The sequence below is a fragment of the Typopeltis vanoorti genome, chromosome 12 (genome assembly GCF_054136105.1).
Source record: "Typopeltis vanoorti isolate ZY-2024b chromosome 12, IOZ_Tvanoo_1.0, whole genome shotgun sequence".
NCBI classification, from domain to species: Eukaryota; Metazoa; Arthropoda; class Arachnida; order Uropygi; family Thelyphonidae; genus Typopeltis; species Typopeltis vanoorti.
Window position 1 is genome coordinate 43,852,194 of NC_143560.1, and position 19,522 is coordinate 43,871,715.

Below are 19,522 nucleotides of genomic sequence, written 5' to 3' on the forward strand. Positions count from 1 at the left end.
AGCAATTTCAAAGTGGTCGTGAGGAGGACGAAAAGCTGGGGCATCCAAAATATGGACTGAGCAAAGTTAACATCCAAAAAAGTGCATGATTTCATCAAAGAAAACCCAAAATCGTCCGTGAGATTGATTGAAGATTGGGGGATTCCAAAATCAACTGTGCACAAAATTTTGACCGAGAGTTTGGGCCCTTGTAAATTGAATTTGGGATTTGTTCCTCACAAGTTGACCGCCGACCAAAAAAACGTATCGAATTGAACATGGCAAGGACCTCATTAAAACCACTTGTAAGGACTCAAACTTCCTTGAAATGATCATTACTGGTGATGAAATGTGGTGTTTTGAGTATGAACCCAAAACAAAGCGCCAGAGTGCTGAGTGCAGACCACCAGAAGAGGGACATCCGAAAAAAAGTCGCTTGGAGAAGTCAAAAGTAAAGACAATGCTGATTTGTTTCTATGATTTCAAGGGCATTATACACAAAGAATTCATTCCGCATGGCCAAACGGTCAATGGTGAGTTTTATCTCGAAGTTTTGAAGTGATTGATAGTGAGAATTCGCCGCGTACGGCATGAATATCGTGATGCGGGCAACTGGTCACTTTTGCAATTTTTGCAAAATTGCATCAGTGACCAGTTGCAATTTTGCAACTGGTCACTGATGCGATAATGCATCAGCTCATCGTTTAAACATTGTGAGACAGTTTTTGAGCAAAAACCAAGTTTGTGTGTTGGATCACTCGCTTTAGCACCCTGTGACTTCTTTCTCTTACCCTGACTTCATTTTCCGATGAAAGGAAAGCGATGTGACACCATTGAAAACATTCAAGCAGCAGTAACCATGACCCTCAACAGTATCCCAAAAACCGATATAAAAAACTCATTTAACGAATTAATTGACCGTGCCAAACACTGTATCGAAGCTGAGGGAGAGTATATTGATTGAAATAAATGATTTGAATAATTATAATTGGCCTGTGTTTTATTTTCTATCAAAAGCTCGGTTTGTTTCTTTTTGGACAGAGGGTGCAGCATAAGGCTTTGATCAGGTCACACATGGACTACTGTGCACAGATATGGTTGCCTGGTTTTCAGGGGGGAAGAGAATGTATTGAAGGTGGTCTAGAGAAGGTTTACTAAGTCAGTGTCAGGTCTATGGAATGTCAGATATGAAGAGAGATTGTGGGAATGTAAATTGTAGAGCACTGAGCAGGAAGTACATGAGGAATTAAGCAAACTTGATGTTAATAAGGCAATAGGACTTGACAATATATTGCTACATATCTTGAGGAAATGCTCTATGGAATTAGTTGGTGAGGGATTGTTACCAGGTTAATGTGGAGGAGAGTTTTCATAGGCAAGGGTAGAACTAGAGCCCATCCCTGGGAACTGTATAAGGAGGGTGTGAGTAGGTGAGTGAGAAGAAGGTTCTTTGCATGGAGAGTGAGTGGAATGTATTGCCTGAAAAAGTGGTGAGTGCAGAAACTGTGAATGGGTTTGATCTTTTTGCATGAGAGAGTATAGACCTCCCACAATGAGTCCTTTGACTCTATGGTCAGATGTCAATAATAATAAATATGATATTGAAAAGGATATTTTTTAATATTATATTATAAGAGTTTTTCAATGTATTTATGGATATGTTACCAAAGTATAAATCTGTTTCTATTAAGTAATGTTTTCAATTTTAAAAACATTATTAGTTAATGGAAGGAGATTTATGCAAACATACTTAAGAATTGGCTAAGAAAAATTTGGAAGAGAAACATGGGGAAGAACAAGCTCAGTTCAGGCCAAGCAGGGAGTTGTCAGTATCTGATTATCACTTTAAGAAAAACAATTGAGAAATCATAGGAATATAACAAAGATCTGTAAAGTTTTAGTTTTAGATCTGGAAATGCATATGATAAACTGCCAAGATAAAAACTTTTCAGAACACTTCAGTCGGGATAAATGGAATATTATACAATACATAGTCTATATTTTCTTTGTATAGCAGCAGTTAGAATTGAACAAGATACAGGAAGATGATTTGGTGTAAAATCAGGTGCATGACAAGGAAGCATGCTATCTCTACTCTTAATCATCATCTATATGGATATTATGGAGAAAGTGGCATCAAACCTGATATCAAAATTGAAGATATTCAACTTAACTTTCTACTTTACACAGATGATGTTCTATGCCTAAATAAATCTAATGCAAGTCATTGGGATTCTTTTACCTGTAACAAAATTTGAAGTGAAAATTGCAAAAAAAAAAAAAAAAAGGATAAACACTATGAAAACAGACAAGAACATGGGAAAATATCTCCTGCGTTCTAAATCTAAACAGAGAACATACTGAACAAGTAAAATAATGCAACTATTTAGGCACAATTGAAGATGGCATAAAGTTAACTATGAAAACAGATATGAAGGAGCAAAGCTGTTATAGTGGGGAATGAACAAAGTTTGTTCATTCCCCTGCTATAACAGCTAAGTAAATTTGGAGGGAATAAGAGAGATTAAAAAAAAAAAAAGAAAACAAAAGCTTTATAAACTCAAGGAGCTATACAAGCTCATTCAGAGCAGAATTTTATAAACATCTATGCTTACAGTGAGATTCAAACCCACAGCCTGTTGGTTGGAGAGCAGTATGCTAACCACTCAGTCAACCAGGCCAGCAATTAGCTGTATACAAGATATCTGAAATAATTTTAACTTATGGATAAAACTGGTACAAATACTATCTTGTACACAGCTATGAGAGTTTTGAGAATAAAAAGCAGCTGATCAAAACCTAGAGACAGATATGTGAGTTTTGAGAAAAATTAGGGTTGTGAACAGATGGAATCAATAGCATCATCATCAAAACTGTATTGATGAGCTAATCTAAGGTAGTATGGCGACTTAAACAGGAGAGGAAAAGTTAGCAAAACAGAAGTTTGTTCCAAGATGGCAAGAAAAAGAACCAGACCAAGATGTAGCCGGTTTGATGGTGTTAAAAGTTCCCTAGAATACCAAAATAGAAGATCTGACAACTAGCAGATTCATTTGGAGGAGGATTGTTAACAGAAGGTTAATAATAATGCATAGTTAATCATAACCTTTGAAGGTATATCAAGAATTTGATGATGATGACAGTTAATAGATAAGTGGGGGAATTATGTTTACATATTAGATGAAATACTGGATTGTCCAAAGAACCACAAAATCTCAAGAATTTGTATCAACTCTGTTGACACTTATATTCATAATTATATTCTCGCTCTCCTGCAAACTTCTGATCTGATTTTTCTTATAGTTAAAAAATTTCAGAAGTTTGCAAGAATTAGAGACAGTTTCAAAATATTTCCTTAAATAGCTGTAAATGTAGTACATGTATTAATAAAATAAATTTTCAATCATAAACAAGTTTCTTTGCTGATAGAAAGTACAGTCCAAAATATGCAAATATACAAAATGCTAATGACTTGCAAATTAAAATTTGCATGTTATTTTTTCTGAATTATTGACTTACAATTTTCCCTCTGATGTAAAGTTTCGGCATTAAAATTTCCAGATAGCTCTCTCTCTGTTTCATGGTGATTGGCAGTGCTAGTAATGGATGAATTTCTCTGTGAGAGAGGTTTAATGTCTGATTCCCTGTAAGATATTCCTGTGCCATTTGAAATATTACTTATATCATTTTCATGCATACAATTCCATGATTCAAGACTCTGTAATACATCTTGAGTGCTTAGTTCTTCAGAAATAAAGCTCACTTCTGTTGAAGGATGTGACCGCAAAGGAGACTCAAATGTACCACTGGGACTTGGTGCTAACAACTGGCATCCTGATGTTGGACTAGTGAGGGTAACATCAATACATAGCTTTGGTACCCTACCACTTGCTGTGGGACAAGATGGTGCTTGGAATCTAACATGTGGAGGCTGTAAAAGTTAAATTAAGAAGAAATGTATAATTTTTAATAATTTAATAATTTCAGTTGGATCTATGTCTTAAAAAATGATATAATGAACAAATCTTAATAATTTTATTATCTGAATAAAATAAGAAGCTCCCAGATTGAGACTGTTCAGATTGGTTGTTTTAATATTACTAGTAAGTTATGTATGAGAGAGTAATGTTTCAGAAAAGGAAAATAAACAGTAGCATGCCTACATGATTCTCTTCTTGGGCCACTGCTATTCACCTTATTGGTTAATGATATTTTATATAGATTGGAATGGGATATTCATTTTCTAACAATGCAAAGTTGGAGAAAGTCATGGGAAGTTATGTTGATGTCAAGTCTCTCTGTCTCTCTCACACACACACACACACACACACACCTGCTATGATAAGGAAAATGCAAGGCTTTATGCATTAGTAAAACCAATGTCCTAGTTCGGTTGGATCACTGTATGCAAACTTGGTTGCTTGGTTTTCATGATGAAACAAATTCTTAAGAGTCTAGAGAATGATAATTAAGGCAATATCTGGACTCAGGAATGTTAGCAAGCAGTGGCTGTGGAAATGTGAATTGCAGAGTAATGGATAAGCAAAACACAGGTGATATATAGACATATTTAAATTAGAGATTTTTTGGAGAGTGGTGAATGAGTGAAATGTGTTGCCAAAGTAGTATGTTGTCAGTGTTTTGTCAACAAAAAAATGCAAGGATAGGTGTGATAGGTAGTGTGTGTGTGAATAGAGATAATGTGGACCTCCCATGATGAGTCTTTGAACCCCCATGGAGATGTCTGTGTGATGATAATATAATAATAATTTTACAGGATTAATATGAAAGGAATTATAAGATGGAGGGAGGATCAGAAGAACAAGAAAACATACCTAGAGGTTAAGAGAATAAGATTTTTTTCCCCTTGGAAAGTGATGTGTAAGTGGTATAAAGTGTTTTGAATGGTAAGCATCAAGGCTGTATAACAGGAGGAGACCTGCATGTAGCCTTTTAAGGAATGCAGAAAACCAACCAAGCTTCTGACCTAATATCAAATACTCACCTTCTTGTGGTGTACCCCACTAGGTATCTACCTAGATACTGAATGAATAAGGATGAGCTGGTAATCTGGGATTTAGCTGACTAAACTGTATTCTTACTGGCTTAAACCATGGTACAACATGAAAGAATTTCAGGCCAGCTGAAGTATCGCCTAGTTAAGCAAGGCCCCTGTTGTTTTTGTCAGGGGAACCAGGGTGAGCTGCAAAAAGTTAGATACTAGAACAAATTCCAGAACACATCCCATCTCAACATCAACAGAGTTCAAGATTGCTACAATCGCCATATGAAGCATCAATGGGAAAGAAATGAAACTAGCAGAAAATCCTTTCCTTCATGGTTACACCGTGATCAGAATTTATTATAAAAAATTATGGAAATAACTACTGTGTTAGAGTAAAACTTCAGTTTAATATAAACCCATATAATCATTCAACATTTCAACCTTCACATTAAGGTCATCATCTGGAGTATACATAAAGAAACAAGCTGCATTACAATCTACATGGTATGCTCAAGTTACATTGATTTGGTCAACTGCAGACCACACTCTAGATAATCTTTCATATAGGATTAAATGGAAGAAGACATTAGTTTCATCCAGAAGTATAGTCCAAAAGACTATTTTTAGAATCAGCAATTGCTATGAAGCAACACTCCCTCACCTCAACAAGTATAGTTGCATTAATTTGCCAAAGATCTAGGAGACCGTCATAATGAGACCAGATAGCTTGACTTTTCCAATTTACTTTACAGTTAACCAGCTCAGAGGGCACCTTGTTAGAAAATGAGTTCTGTATCAGTTAAAATTGAACTGTTTCCAATATTTTAGTGTAGTGCTTGTGTGCTTGTCAGATTTATAATTTGTGCTCTGATGATGCTGGGTAAAAAAATACATTAAAATATTAGTAAGTTCAATAAATTAATTTATTTTTCATCTCTTGGTGTTGTTTATACCATGAAGCACTAATATAAATAATCAACAACACCTAAGCCTTTCGATACCTAAAAAGATAAAAGAGTGGTGAGTCCATTGTGTAAAGCCTTGATCAAGCCATATCTGGATTATTTTGCTCAGATATTGTTTTACTAAGATTATTTTGCACTGGGATTTGAAGGGGATAAACCTTGGATAGAGAACTGAGGCGAATAACAATGATATCGGGACTTTGTAATGTTAGTTTCAGTTTCAGATTGAATGCATGTAAACTGCAGAGTATGGAGAGAAGACAAAGGGAGGGGGGTGACATGATTGGGACATTTAGACTGTTGAGAGGTATTTACAGGATTGAAAGTGACGTGTTTTTCATATAGTGAACAAAAGGAAGGAGCAATGGCAAGAAGTCATTTCTAGAAGTTACAAAAAAGAAGTGGTGAGAAGAGAGTGAAAAGTGGCTTTTTGCGCATAGGGGCAGTTGAACCATGTAATTCATTGCCTGATAGGTTGGTGAATGCACAGGTGGTGAATGGATTTAAGGAATGGTATGATGCACTGCATTGTCTAAGAGAGTCTAAGAAAGTGATAAGTCTTGTGACTTCTTGGAGGTTCTAATAATAATAATAGGGAATGAGCCTTCAGACGTCTTCATAACTATATATAATTTACACAGAAACCTAAATATATATAATGTAAATCATTAGACCACAACTAAGCAAGTGCCAATATACACTTTATTAAATTCACAACACTAACAGCGTAAAAATCTCTTTTTTGCACTCCAATTTTCAATTATATATGCTAACAATTTGTATCTTTCTTGGACAAAAATCTGGAATTTTATATTCTTGCATTCAGCAGAACCTTTACGCTTTTGAATTTACAAAGGAGGAAAATTGTGATCAGTGCAAAATAGATCATTCCCCTGGAAATTTCAAAGTTTTCATATCAAGCAATTTTCCTTATCTTTGTACAATTACAGAACAACCCAAAAAAATTGGTATTCTTCAGTAGTTTTTGAAAAACTTGACTTTGAAAGTCAAGTTTTTTTGAAAGTCAAGAGTGTAAGGCTGAGTACACTCTTACTTCCAGGGGGATGATTTATTACTAAATCATTCCCCTGGAACATAAAAATTATTCAATGTTTAATTTTCACATGACTACAGTGTTGACTTTTGGCATCAGCCATAAGTTGGATGATGGTGGATAAGGATCTAAAATTTAGAGGACATATTGCCAAAATTGCAAGAACAACACAACAAATTCTGCCAATTATGCAGAGGACTTCTACTTACTTCTTACTTTGACAATGACTTGTAGAAGTAAGGAGATTCTGGTTTCATTCTTTAAGGGTCTGATTAGGCCACATATGGACTACTGTGCACAGGTTTGGTCACCTGGTTTTTAAAAGGGTGAAGAGATGTTGGAGAAGGTCCAGAAGTGATTGACCAAAATAGTTTCTTATCTCTGGAATGTTGAATATGAAGAAAGCTTGAAACAATGTAATATGCAGAGTCTAGTGGATAGGAGGAAAGGAGTGATATGATAGAGATGTACAAGTTGGTAAGGGGTTGTTATAGGATTAACATTGAAGAGGTTTTTCATAAAATGGTGCGAGACTGGAGAGAACAAGGTCATCCCTGGAAGCTGTATAAAGAGGATGTGAGCAAAGGAGTGAGAAGCAGGTTTTATCCATGGAGAGTAGTAAATGATTGGAATGCATTGCCTGAGAGAGTGGTGTTTGCAGAGAATTTGAATGTGTTTAAGGTGTGGTATGGTGAGCTGTGTGTGTATGACAAAAGGGACCTCTTGGATGAGTCTGTGACCCCATGGGGTTTTAGGATGATAATAATAATAATGATAAGTGCCTCCATAGTGCAATTGGATGAATGACAGTACATTGCACCCTTCGATTGGAAAAGGCCTAAGTTTGATTCTCGTCGTGACTAGAAGAATCTCTATATCGGTTTTTCAACTGAAGGTGAGTTGGCCGATCTCATATGGAGGTAGCAGGGTTTTTCATCCCACATGAAACAAATCGAGCTTGGGTACACACACAATTTACAGACAAAAAAATACTAGTAGTGGTGGACAGCAGATGGCATTGGTGTAGGTGAGGATGGTAATGGCAATTCACTGTAGTTGGGATTGGGTGGTGGAGAAGATGGAGAGTTATGGAATAGGTGCTCCATCTCTCGATGAGTCTTTGGACTCCTTGGAGGCATAATAATAATGTTTAGTGTTTGGCTCAAAGAGCTAGAGAAGCTTGTTAGAGGATATTTTTACAAACATCCATGCGATGGCTGCATTCAAACCTGCAACCTGTTGAAGAGCAAGTATTCTCTCCACTTGGCTAACCTGGTGGGCTTGTTGGCTGAGTGGAGTAATGGCATGCAACACTAAATTTTCAAAACTGACAGTTTGAACACATTTGTGCATTAAGTTATTTTCTAAATAAATTTCATTTACCAGACTTTAGTTTCAAAAGAAAAAATATTATATTTCAAAATGTCTTGCTTGTGACATTTAAATGTAAAATGCTCAAAAAGAAACTTTATAAAATAATAGATCAACTGGGTGAAGGTCAATCTATTAGAAAAAGGAAATGTGGATAAGATTATAGTCAGAGTTATCAAGAGGAGATCCAACATCTACAGTGTAGATGGAGGGAGAACTAGTTAAGAAAAGGTCCTGTATGTTGGTAAAATGACAAGGATTATTTGGTATTCTGTTTGTAGAGAGACAATTTGTATTAGATCATTACAAACTGCAAATAAGCGCCTCCATAGCACAATTGCAAGAACAATGGTACATTGTGCTCTTGACTGGAAAAGGCTTAAGTTTGATTCTCATTGATGAGAGGAATCTTTATATGGGCTGTTTTCAAATGAAGGTGATGGATCTCATACAGAGGTAGCAGGGTTTTTTTCTCCCAGAAACTTGGGTTTTTCATCCCATGTACAAGCAAATCAGTCATCAAAACACAAAATTTATAGACAAAAAATACCGTTGTCGGTGGTGTTGGACAGTAGCTGCCTTCGATGGTATGTTGTGCTGTTTGTGTAGTGGGAGAATTGAGTAGTGAGGGAGATCATGAAATGAGAAACGATGATTGATTTTGAACAATTGTATATATAATTTTTATAAGGAAAAAAAAAGTTTACCTGTTGTCTACCGCATTGTCCTGGCCAGCCTCTGCCTGCAGCGTATTCTTGGTACTGAGATATAACACAGAGCAAACAGTATACCTACAAAAAAGTTCAAATTTGATTTAGAATTCTAACTTAAATTCTTGATGAAATGTGATCCCAATTCATAAGTTCTGGTTTGCAGCAGTATTCAAATACTATTACAAATTATTAGTAAAAATGTTTACCAGTAAACAGCATAACAGGAACCTCCGTAGCTCAGACAGTATAGATGAAGTCCTTTGGTCGGAAAGACTTGGGTTTGATTCCTGTCAGTGACATGAGGAACCTATTTCATCCCTCAAAACAGGCAAACTGGTCCCATGAACACACATGGGACCAGTTTGCCTGTTATAAAATATACTACGGCAAAGAAGGCAATGGGAAAACACCAGCTGATCTGGTTGGCTGAGTGGTTAGAGTATCTGCTCTCCAGTCAAAAGGCTGCAGATTCGAATCCCACCGTGGGCATGGATATTTGTGATTGTCTGTGGAAATACTAGTGGTGGTGGTCAGTAGATGATGTTGGTGTAGTTGCAGTTTGGTTGTAATTGGTGGACTGAGTAGTGGAGACAGAGAGTTGTAGAGCCCTCCCTCGATGAGTCTTTGGATTCCCTGGAGGTGTCACATAATAATAATAATAATAAAATGTATGCTGAGGTTGCTAAGATTCCATTGCCTTCAGATAACTTTTGCTGGCCTGGTTGGCTGAGTGGTTTGCATATCCACTCTCCAGCCAAAAGGTTGCAGGTTCGAATCCTGCCATGGATATGGATGTTTGCGATTTTCTCTGGAAATACTAGTGGTGGTGGTAGATGGCATTGATGGAGATGATGAAGGTAGTTGCAGTTGGTGGACTGGTGGAGACTGAGAGTTGTAGAGTAGGTGCCCTCCCTTGATGAGTCTTTGGATTCCCTAGAGGTGTTATGAATTATAAACACATTAACACAAGAATATTTTAATGTTTGCCACATATTTCAGTCTGAAACTAACAGACTATCCTCAGTGGCTTGATAGAAACAGTTTTTACAGGGTGGAATACAAACAATCGATCTCAAAAGTAGAATGAGCCGCATGATGTTATATTGCTAAGCATTGCTTGTCTCTATCCCGTGCTGCACCAATCCAGACTTATCAGATTTGTTGTGAAGAATGTATGATTGCTGTTCTTGCATTCTTTTTTCTATAGAGCGTCTGGTTTGTCCAAAGTACAAACTTTGGACAAACAGATTGGCGCATCATGGGATAGAGACAAGCCACAACATTCTCTGGTCCAAGACTCGCCTTCTACACAGATGTCACTATAAATTCAAATGCCTATTCAAAGAGAGTGCTGAGGCCTTACTTCAATGCCCTAACTTGAATCGAAATGACTGTATATCCTTGTCAAAAATATGGGAAAGTTTAATCCGGATAACACACTAAATTTTTTTTTTTTTTAATTGAGACCTTTAATTCTTACATTAGTCTAATGTTATCTTTAACTGAATTTATAAATTAAGATTGTTATATGAAATTGTGAATTAATATCTATAATTTATTCATCACTCTGATGAAATTTACCTCTCTTTAATGCTTAGCAATGTAACATCATGCAGCTCATTCTACTTTTGAATGATCAATTGTTTGTATTCCACCTTGTAAAAACTGTTCCTATCAAGCCACTGAGGATAGTATGTTAGTTTCAGACTGAAATATTTGGCAAGCATTAAATATTCTTGTGTTAACGTGTTTATAATTCTTAATTTAATGTCACCAGTGTCTCTCAAGAATAGAAGACTAGAGGTGTTATGTAATAATATATATATATATATATATATATATATATATATATATTATTACGAGCAACTCCAAGGAGTCCTTAGACTCACCGAGGGAGACCCTATCATCATGTCAAGAATAACTATTTGACATTCACACAGTATTTATTATACCTCACCTTGAACTCATTCACAGTCATGGCACCCACAACAGACTCTGGCAGCTTATTCCACTCATTCACCATTCATTATCTTTCAAAGAAATTACATGAGTGTAGGATACATTATTTTACATGTTATTAAAATTATTATGATTAGGACAATGTGATATTATAATTAATGTTAAAATTAATAGTAATCCCAAGAAGAACAATTTACAGTTACAGTTTTACATTAAAACAGTTAAACAGCTATTTTTGTATTTTGTCATTTACATTTCAATTTTACAATTCATTTTTATTCACAATTCATATTAACAATTACTTTTTTATTAACATGCAATAGATGTGTTTCATCTATTGCATGTTAATAAAACCTCGCTGTATATGAGGGACCATATACAGCGTTGGGTAGATGATGGTAACGTTATTTGTGAGAGTCAACATGGATTTGTTAAGGGACACTCTTGCTTTAGTAACATGATTGCCTTTTATAATAAAGTGACAAGAGCAGTTGATGAGAGAAAGGCATATACTGCCATTTTTTTGAATTTTGCAAAGGCATTTGACAGGGTGCCACATGATAAGCTGATATCTAAGTTGCACCACATGGGTTTGGATGTCAGGTTAGTCAACTGGATTCAGGATTGGCTGTCTGATAGATATCAGAGAGGTTGTGTATGGCGGGTAATATCAAAGAAGCAGAAGGTTACACATGGGGTCTCACAGGGCTCAGTACTGGGACCTGTATTGTTTAACCTTTATATCAATGACATTGTCAATGGATTGCAGGGGGGTATTCAGTTGTTTGCAGATGAAGTGAAGCTGGGAAGGGTTATTAGTAATAGTGCAGATGTGACAGCCCTGCAAGAGGATTTGAATAAACTAGAGAGATGGGCAAATGAATGGGGATGTTAGTTTAATGCAGCAGAATGTAAAGCCTTGAAATTTGGGATACATCAATAAGAGGCTGCATACTCTGTTGGAGGAATTGTACTGGAAGAAGTAGGGGAAACAAGAGATCTGGAGGTGATAACTGATAGAAAACTGAAATTCAGGGAGCCTATTGCAAGGGTGGTAAAGGTAACCTAGAGGATTGCTGCAATACTGAGATGGACACTGACCTGCAGAGATAAAAGAGTTATCATTCTGTTGTATAAGATCCTGATCAGACCACACTTAGGTCTTATTGTTCTCAAATTTGGCCCATGGATTTGAAGGGGATATATTAACTGTACGAAGGTTACAGAGGAGGATAACAAAGATGGTTTCAGGGCTGTACAATGTTAGTTATGAGGATCACCTAAGAGATTGTGGACTGCAGAGTATGGTAGATAGAAGGTGATATGATTGAGACTTTTAAACTGTTGGGAGGTAGTTACAAGGTTGACACTGGAGAGTTCTTTCGCTTAGTGGACCAGCGGTAAAGTTACAAAAGGAAGCTGTGCACAAGAGGGCAAGGAGTGGTTTCTTTGCATTTAGATTGGTTAAACCATGGAATGCATTGCCTGATAGAGTGGTGAGAGCAAGAACGGTCAATGAGTTCAAGGAGTGGTATGATAGACTTTGTGTTTCCTAGGAAGGACCTCCCACTATGAGTCTTTTGACTCCATGGAGGCCTGAATAACAATAATAACAATATGGGGGATGATGATGACGACGACAAGGCAATGTTTAAACAAACTGGTTTAGTAAATAAGAGAAATTAATCATTATGTGTTATTTTATCATCATCATCATAGCAAACCCCTCTTAGTGTCAACAGCCCATTATGAGAGGTATCACTCACCCAGCTGTCTATCATTCTGAACCTTAAACTCATTCACACTCTTTAAATCATTCATCGAGACAAAAGTCTGAAATTTAGGAGCTTCATTTTGAGGACTGTGAAGAGAACGCAATGGATTGTGCCATGAATTTGTTACAATGAATGATACATAGAAATAAAGAAGTTATAGTTGCACTGTACAAGACAGCAGGCAGAATATGGAGTACAATGTGCAAATTTGGTTACTGGTGTTGGAACATATGAAGAGATTTTGGAAAGGGTTCAAAGCAAGATAATTTCAGGTCTCTGAAATGTTATGTATGAGACAGATTAGGGGAAAATACCATCTACAGAGTCTGGTGTATAGGAAGGGTTGGCTGAGTGGTTAGCATAACCACTCTCTAGCCAAAAGGCTGTGGGTTCGAATCCTGCTGTGGGCATGGATGTTTGTGATTGTCTGTGAAAACACTAGCGGTGGTGGGCAGTAAATGGCATTGGTGTAGATGATGATAGTAGTTGTGGTAGTTGGTGGATTGAGTGGTTGAGATGGAGAGTTATAGAGTAGGTGCCCTCCCTCGATGAGTCTTTGGACTCCTTGGAGGTGCCACGTAACAATAATAATAGACAATATGACTGAGACATAAGCTAGTGACTGACTGCACTAAACTAACGCAGAAGAGATTTTTCATAGAATGTAGTAAGACATTTTGAGTTTCTTTTTATTTATGTGAAATCCACCCACAAAAGGTTGTAAACCTACTGTGCATTTTGGACTAGATACTCTGGAAACACTGTTCCAGAGACCAAACATGGAACTTTTTTTTCCCCCAAGCCTTTTAATGCTCCAATAAACAGAGTGGTTATGGTGATCTCACAATGGGAAATGAAATTCATCTACCACCCAAAAAAATTCACAATAATCCACACCCATGTCAGGATTTGAATGAATAGTCTATTGGTTAGACTGCATACTTGCACAGCACAGGCCATCTCAAGTTTGCAATAAGCAGGGTAGTGATTCACACACCAGGCAGTGAAATTAATTTATCATGTAAAAACATTCACAAACCTTCATTCCCATAGCACAATTTAAATGCAGAACACTTGTTGGTTGGAGAGCAAATATGTTCTCTACTCTGTCAACTAGGGCAAGAACAGACTATGGCAGAATAAGTTCATTCCTGGAAGTATGGGTAAGAAGTCAGGAGCAAGTTTTTGCTTCAGGTGTAGAAATTATATAAATTGGGTATGAGCAAGAAGTTGTCAGGAGCAAGTTTTTTTGTTTGGGAGAGTGGTGAGTGGATGGAATGCAATACCTGAGAATGTGGTAAGTAACAGCAAATCAGTTTAAGGAACACTGATGAATACTGGACTTGATACTAGGCACTTTTGTGATTAATATTTTGACTTTACAGAGATCTAATGATGATGATAATATTAGTAGATGGTTTGTAATAATAAAATCGAAACAGTTTAAAAGTCTAGCGGAATGCATTACGTCAGTCAAGGGTTGGCAACCTTTTTTTGACTGAAGAGCCATTTTGGTGAAAAATCAAATATTTCAATGTTTACTTTATCATCATCATCATCATCATCAAATTCCTGCCATGTACCCTCAAGGGGTGTACAGGATATGACAGTACTACATGAAAAAATTACATCATTACTAACTTCCTATCTACAATATTCCTCCAAATCAGTCTGTTACTTGTCAAGACTCCAACATTATCAGATCTTATATTTCTATCGTCTAAGGCATTTTGTACCGTATCAATCCACCTATATCTTGGTCTTCCTCTGGGTCGTTTTCCTGCCAACCTGGCAGAGAACACTTGTTTTGCTAATCTTTCCTCTCCCATTCTATTTAAGTGACCATACCATCTGAGATTAGCTCTGCTAACGCATTCCTGGATGCTGACAATGTCAAGTTCTTTCCTAATATCCTCATTTTTAATATGATATTGCCATTGATGCCATCTGTTCACGCCTCTAATCTTTCTCAGGACTCTCATATCTGCGGTCTCTAGTCTTTGGTCAAGTGTTTTACTTCTGACCCAGCTCTCAGATCCATAAGTTAAAATTGGTTTGAACACAGTCTTGTATACAGCTAATTTAGTGTTCCGACTAATTTCTTTCTTATTCCATATGAATTTATTCAATTGACTTCCCACGATACCTGCTTTGCTGATTCTGTTGTCTATTTCTATATTTAGTTTACCATCTTCAGTAAAAATTGTGCCTAAGTAGCTGAAATGTTTTACTTGTTCCACAGGTTCTCCATTCACAACACAGTTGACATTTTCAATGATTCTGCCTATTTTCATTGTCTTTGTCTTTTTATTGCTGACCTTCATACCATATCTATTACAACAGCTATTCAATTTAGTCAGAGAATCTTGCAGACTTGTAGCGGATTTATTTAGAAGTATAACATCATCCGCATAAAGCAAAGAGCTGACATTAACATCTCCAATTTTGATATCAGGTTTAATACCACATTCCTTCATAATGTGATCCATATAGATAATGAATAACAGAGGGGATAATGTACATCCTTGTCTCACACCAGATTTAACATTAAACCATCTTCCTGTACTTCCTTCAATTCTAACTGCTGACTCACAACTCAAATAAAGACTAAGTATTGCTTGATATAATTTCCCATTGACACCATATAACTGCAGCGTATTGAATAGCTTCTCTCTTGGCACCTTGTCATATGCCTTTTCCAAATCGACAAAACTTAAATACAGATCTTTGTTATATTCCCATGCTTTCTCGACTATTTGTCGTAAAGTGAAGATCTGATCCTGACAGCCTCTATTTGGCCTGAATCCAGCTTGTTCTTCACCAAGCTTTTCTTCAACAATTCTTCTCAACCGTTTCTCAAGTATACTTGCATAGATCTTGCCAGGAACACTCAGTAGGGAAATACCTCTGTAATTCTCACATTCAGTTTTATTTCCCTTTTTATATATGGGTACTATGAGAGCTCTACTCCAATCATCGGGAATTCGTCCCTCTGTCCAGGCTTTCTGAACTATGCAGTGCAGCCACTGTAAGACTCTTATACCACCATACTTCAGCATTTCTGGTCGAATATCATCTACTCCTGCTGCCTTTCCACATTTCAAGCCTTTGATGGCTTTTTCTACTTCAAGTATGGATATGTATTCCTGACTGCATGCCTGGTCAGTGTTTTTTATCACTGTGCTGCCATCACTGCTTGTTTCATTTAGCAGTTTTTCAAAGTAATTACTCCATACTTCAAGGATATCTTTTTCTCCTGTTTTCATTTCACCTTTATCATCTCTAATTCCTTTTACAGCACTCTTTCCTCCATTCCTAAGCTTCTTCAACAACCTCCAGAATATTTTGCCACCTTCTTGATATTTATTTTCTATATTCTTGCCAAAGTCCTCCCATGACTTTTGTTTAGCTAGTTTTACACACTGTTTAGCTTTCTTACATTTGTCTCTGTATTCTGTAAGAGTAAAAGCTGACTTATTTGCCAGGAACTTTTGATATGCTTTCTTCTTTTCCTTCACTGCCTCTTTAACTTCCTGTGTCCACCAGGGAGTTCTGATTCTTTTATCTTTGCACACAACCTCACCACATGCCTCTCTGGCAGAATCAATCAATGTTTCCTTCAGAGTTTGCCACTGAATCTCCAAGGTTTGATTCCTGTTCTCAAACTCTTTCATTTTCTTTTCAATAATATTTCTGTATTTTAGTCTACAGTTTACATCTGAGAGCTGCTCAACTTTTATTCGCTTTAAAACTTTCTTACATGTTATTCTTTTCAATATGAAATTCAATTTTATCCTGCTCAAGACTAAATAGTGATCACTTCCAATTTCAAATCCTCTGTACACTCTGGTGTCCTGCACCAGGGAGAAAACATCACTATCAACAATAACATAGTCAATGAGACTTTTCTTATTCCTAGCCTCTTCTCTCCATGTGAATTTGTGCACATTTTTATGTTGGAACATGGTGTTAGTAATAACCAGTCCATGTCCTGAGCAGAAATCCAACAGATATTTGCCATTATTATTAGCTTTGCTCTTTTCTCCAAATTTTCCCAAAATATTTTTGTATGTCTCACAATCATTTCCTACTCTACTATTTAGATCCCCAACAAGGACCAACTTTTCCTTTTTCATTGTGTCAGTTGCTTTTTCTAAAGCCTCAAAAAATTCCTCCACTTCTACCTTAGTAGAACCTTCTGTGGGACCATAGGCACAAATAAGTCTCATTGTCCAGTTCCCCATTCTCATATTTGCCCACATTACTCTACTTGAGACTGACTGCCATTCAAGAAGATTAGCCTCGTATTTTGTGTTGAATACTATGGCTACTCCTTCTTTTCCTTGATTGTTATTGCCTGAATATAACATTTTGTATTTATTGCTCAGAAAGATCTCACCAGTTTTGGTCTTTTTTGTTTCAGTCACCCCTATTATGTCAATCTGGTACTTATCTAATTCCTCAGCTAGCTCCATTTCTTTGCCATTTAGGCTTCTTACGTTGATAGTACCGATCTTTAACTCTGGTGATGTTGAGTTGGGGTTTGTTTTCAGATTTGTTCCAGTAGCTGACTTTTCGCTGTTCGCCCTGGTTCCCTGGCGAAAACAACGGGGGCCTTGTTTAACCGGGCGACGCCCCAGCCGGCATGAAATTTTGTCATGTTGTACCATCATTTTTTATTTTGGTTTAACCAATAAGAATACAATTTGGTCGGCTAAATCCCAAATTGCCAGCCCATCCTCGTTCGTTCAGTATCAAAGTAGATACCCAACAGGGTGCACCACGAGAAGGTGAGGATTGGACATTAGGTCAGAAGCCCTGGTCGGTTCTCCGCATTCCTTTAAAGGCTATGTGGAGGTCTCCTCTCAGTTATACAGCTTTGACCCTTAAGCACCCCTTGTTTACTTTACTTTACTTTATTGTTATTATTTATTGTTTTTATGTTATTATGTTTACTTTATTATTATTATTATTATTATTATTATTCAGGCCTCCATGGAGTCAAAAGGCTCATCAAGGGAGGTCCTTCCTAAGAACATAAAGTCTGTCAAGATTCATCGAGGGGAGGTCCCCCCCCCTAAGAAACACAAAGTCTATCATATCACTCCTTAAACTCATTGACCGTTCTTGCTCTCACCACTCCATCAGGCAATGCATTCCATGGTTCAACCACCCTCCATGCAAAGAAACCACTCCTCACCCTCTTGCTCACAGTTTCCTTTCGTAACTTCCAGGGATGGCCTCTTGTCATCACTCCTTCCCGTTGTTCAACCATGCGAAAGAACTCCCCAGTGTCAACCTTGTAACCGCCTCTCAACAGTTTAAAAGTCTCAATCATATCACCTCTCCTTCTTCTATCCACCAAACTCTGCAGTCCACATTCCCTCAGCCAATCCTCATAACCAAAATTGTACAGTCCTGAAACCATCTTTGTCATCCGTCTTTGTACCCTTTCCAAGGTTAATTTATCCCCTTCAAATCCTGGGGACCAAATCCTGGTGACCAATACTCTCAGAGACTTATACAAAAGGAATGATAACCCTTTTATCTCTGCAGGTCAGTGTCCTTCTCATAATTGCAGCAATCCTCTGTGTTACCTTCACCACCTTTGCAATATGTCCCCTAAATTTCAGGTTTCTATCAATCATCAACCCCCAGATCTCTTGTCTCCCCTACTTCCTCCAGTATAACTCCTCCCATAGAGTATGCAGCATCCCATCGATGTTTCCCAAACCTCAAGACCTTACATTTTGCTGCATTAAGCCGACATCCCCATTCATTTTCCCATCTATCTAGCTTATTCAAATCCTTTTGCAGGGCTACCACATCTGCACTATTATTCGCAGCTTCACATCATCCACAAACAACTGAATATCCCCTTGAAATCCACTGGCAATGTCATTGATATAAAGGTTAAACAATATAGGTCCTAGTACTGAGCCCTGTGGGACCCCACTTGTAACCCTCTGCCTCCTTGAAACTGCTCCACCATACACAACTCTCTGATACCTATCAGACAGCCAATCCTGAATCCAGTTGACCAATCTGACATCCAGACCATGTGCTGCAACTTAAATATCAGCTTATCATGTGGCACCCTGTCAAATGCCTTCGCTAAGTCTAAGAAAATTGAAGTATATGCCTTTCCCTCATCTAATGTTCTTGTAACTTTATTATAAAAGGATAGCATATTGCTAAAACAAGAGCGCCCTTTCACAAATCCATGTTGACTCTCACATATAACATTACCCTCATCTGCCCAATGCTGTATACGGTCCCTCACTACTTTCTCCAAGATCTTAACAACTACTGATGACACACAAACTGCACTATAATTAGACACTTCCAGTCTGTTACCACCCTTATGCAATGGCACTATCTTACCTTCCTTCCATTCCCTGGGCACCTTTCCCGCAGCCAGACTTTCATTGAAAAGCCAGGTTAAAGGCACTGTCAGTTCCCTAGCACATTCTCTCAAAACGCATGGTAAAATACCATCCAGTCCCAAAGCTTTACTGACATCCAGAGTACTCAGTATCTGAAACACACTCTCCTCCTGTACCTCTAAACCTCGAACCTTCCCTATCCCTCTAGCATTAAAAACTGACTCCTCTAGGATGAAATACTCCAATAAAGTGTTCATTGAACAATTCCACTATGCCCTCTGCATCAGTCACTCTCTTCCCATTTTTATCCCACAA

General features: G+C 37.3%; 1 protein-coding gene across 1 annotated transcript in view; it reads right to left on the reverse strand.

Moving 5' to 3' along the window:
• LOC150100740 (uncharacterized) overlaps positions 1–19,522 on the reverse strand; it is a 108,038-nt gene that overhangs the window by 34,072 nt on the left and 54,444 nt on the right. The window contains exons 6-7 of the mRNA XM_090401992.1: positions 9,082–9,165; positions 3,499–3,910 (exon numbers count right to left, since the gene is read on the reverse strand). Coding sequence (XP_090258118.1) covers positions 3,499–3,910; positions 9,082–9,165 — 496 coding nt within the window. The remainder of the gene's footprint in view (positions 1–3,498; positions 3,911–9,081; positions 9,166–19,522) is intronic.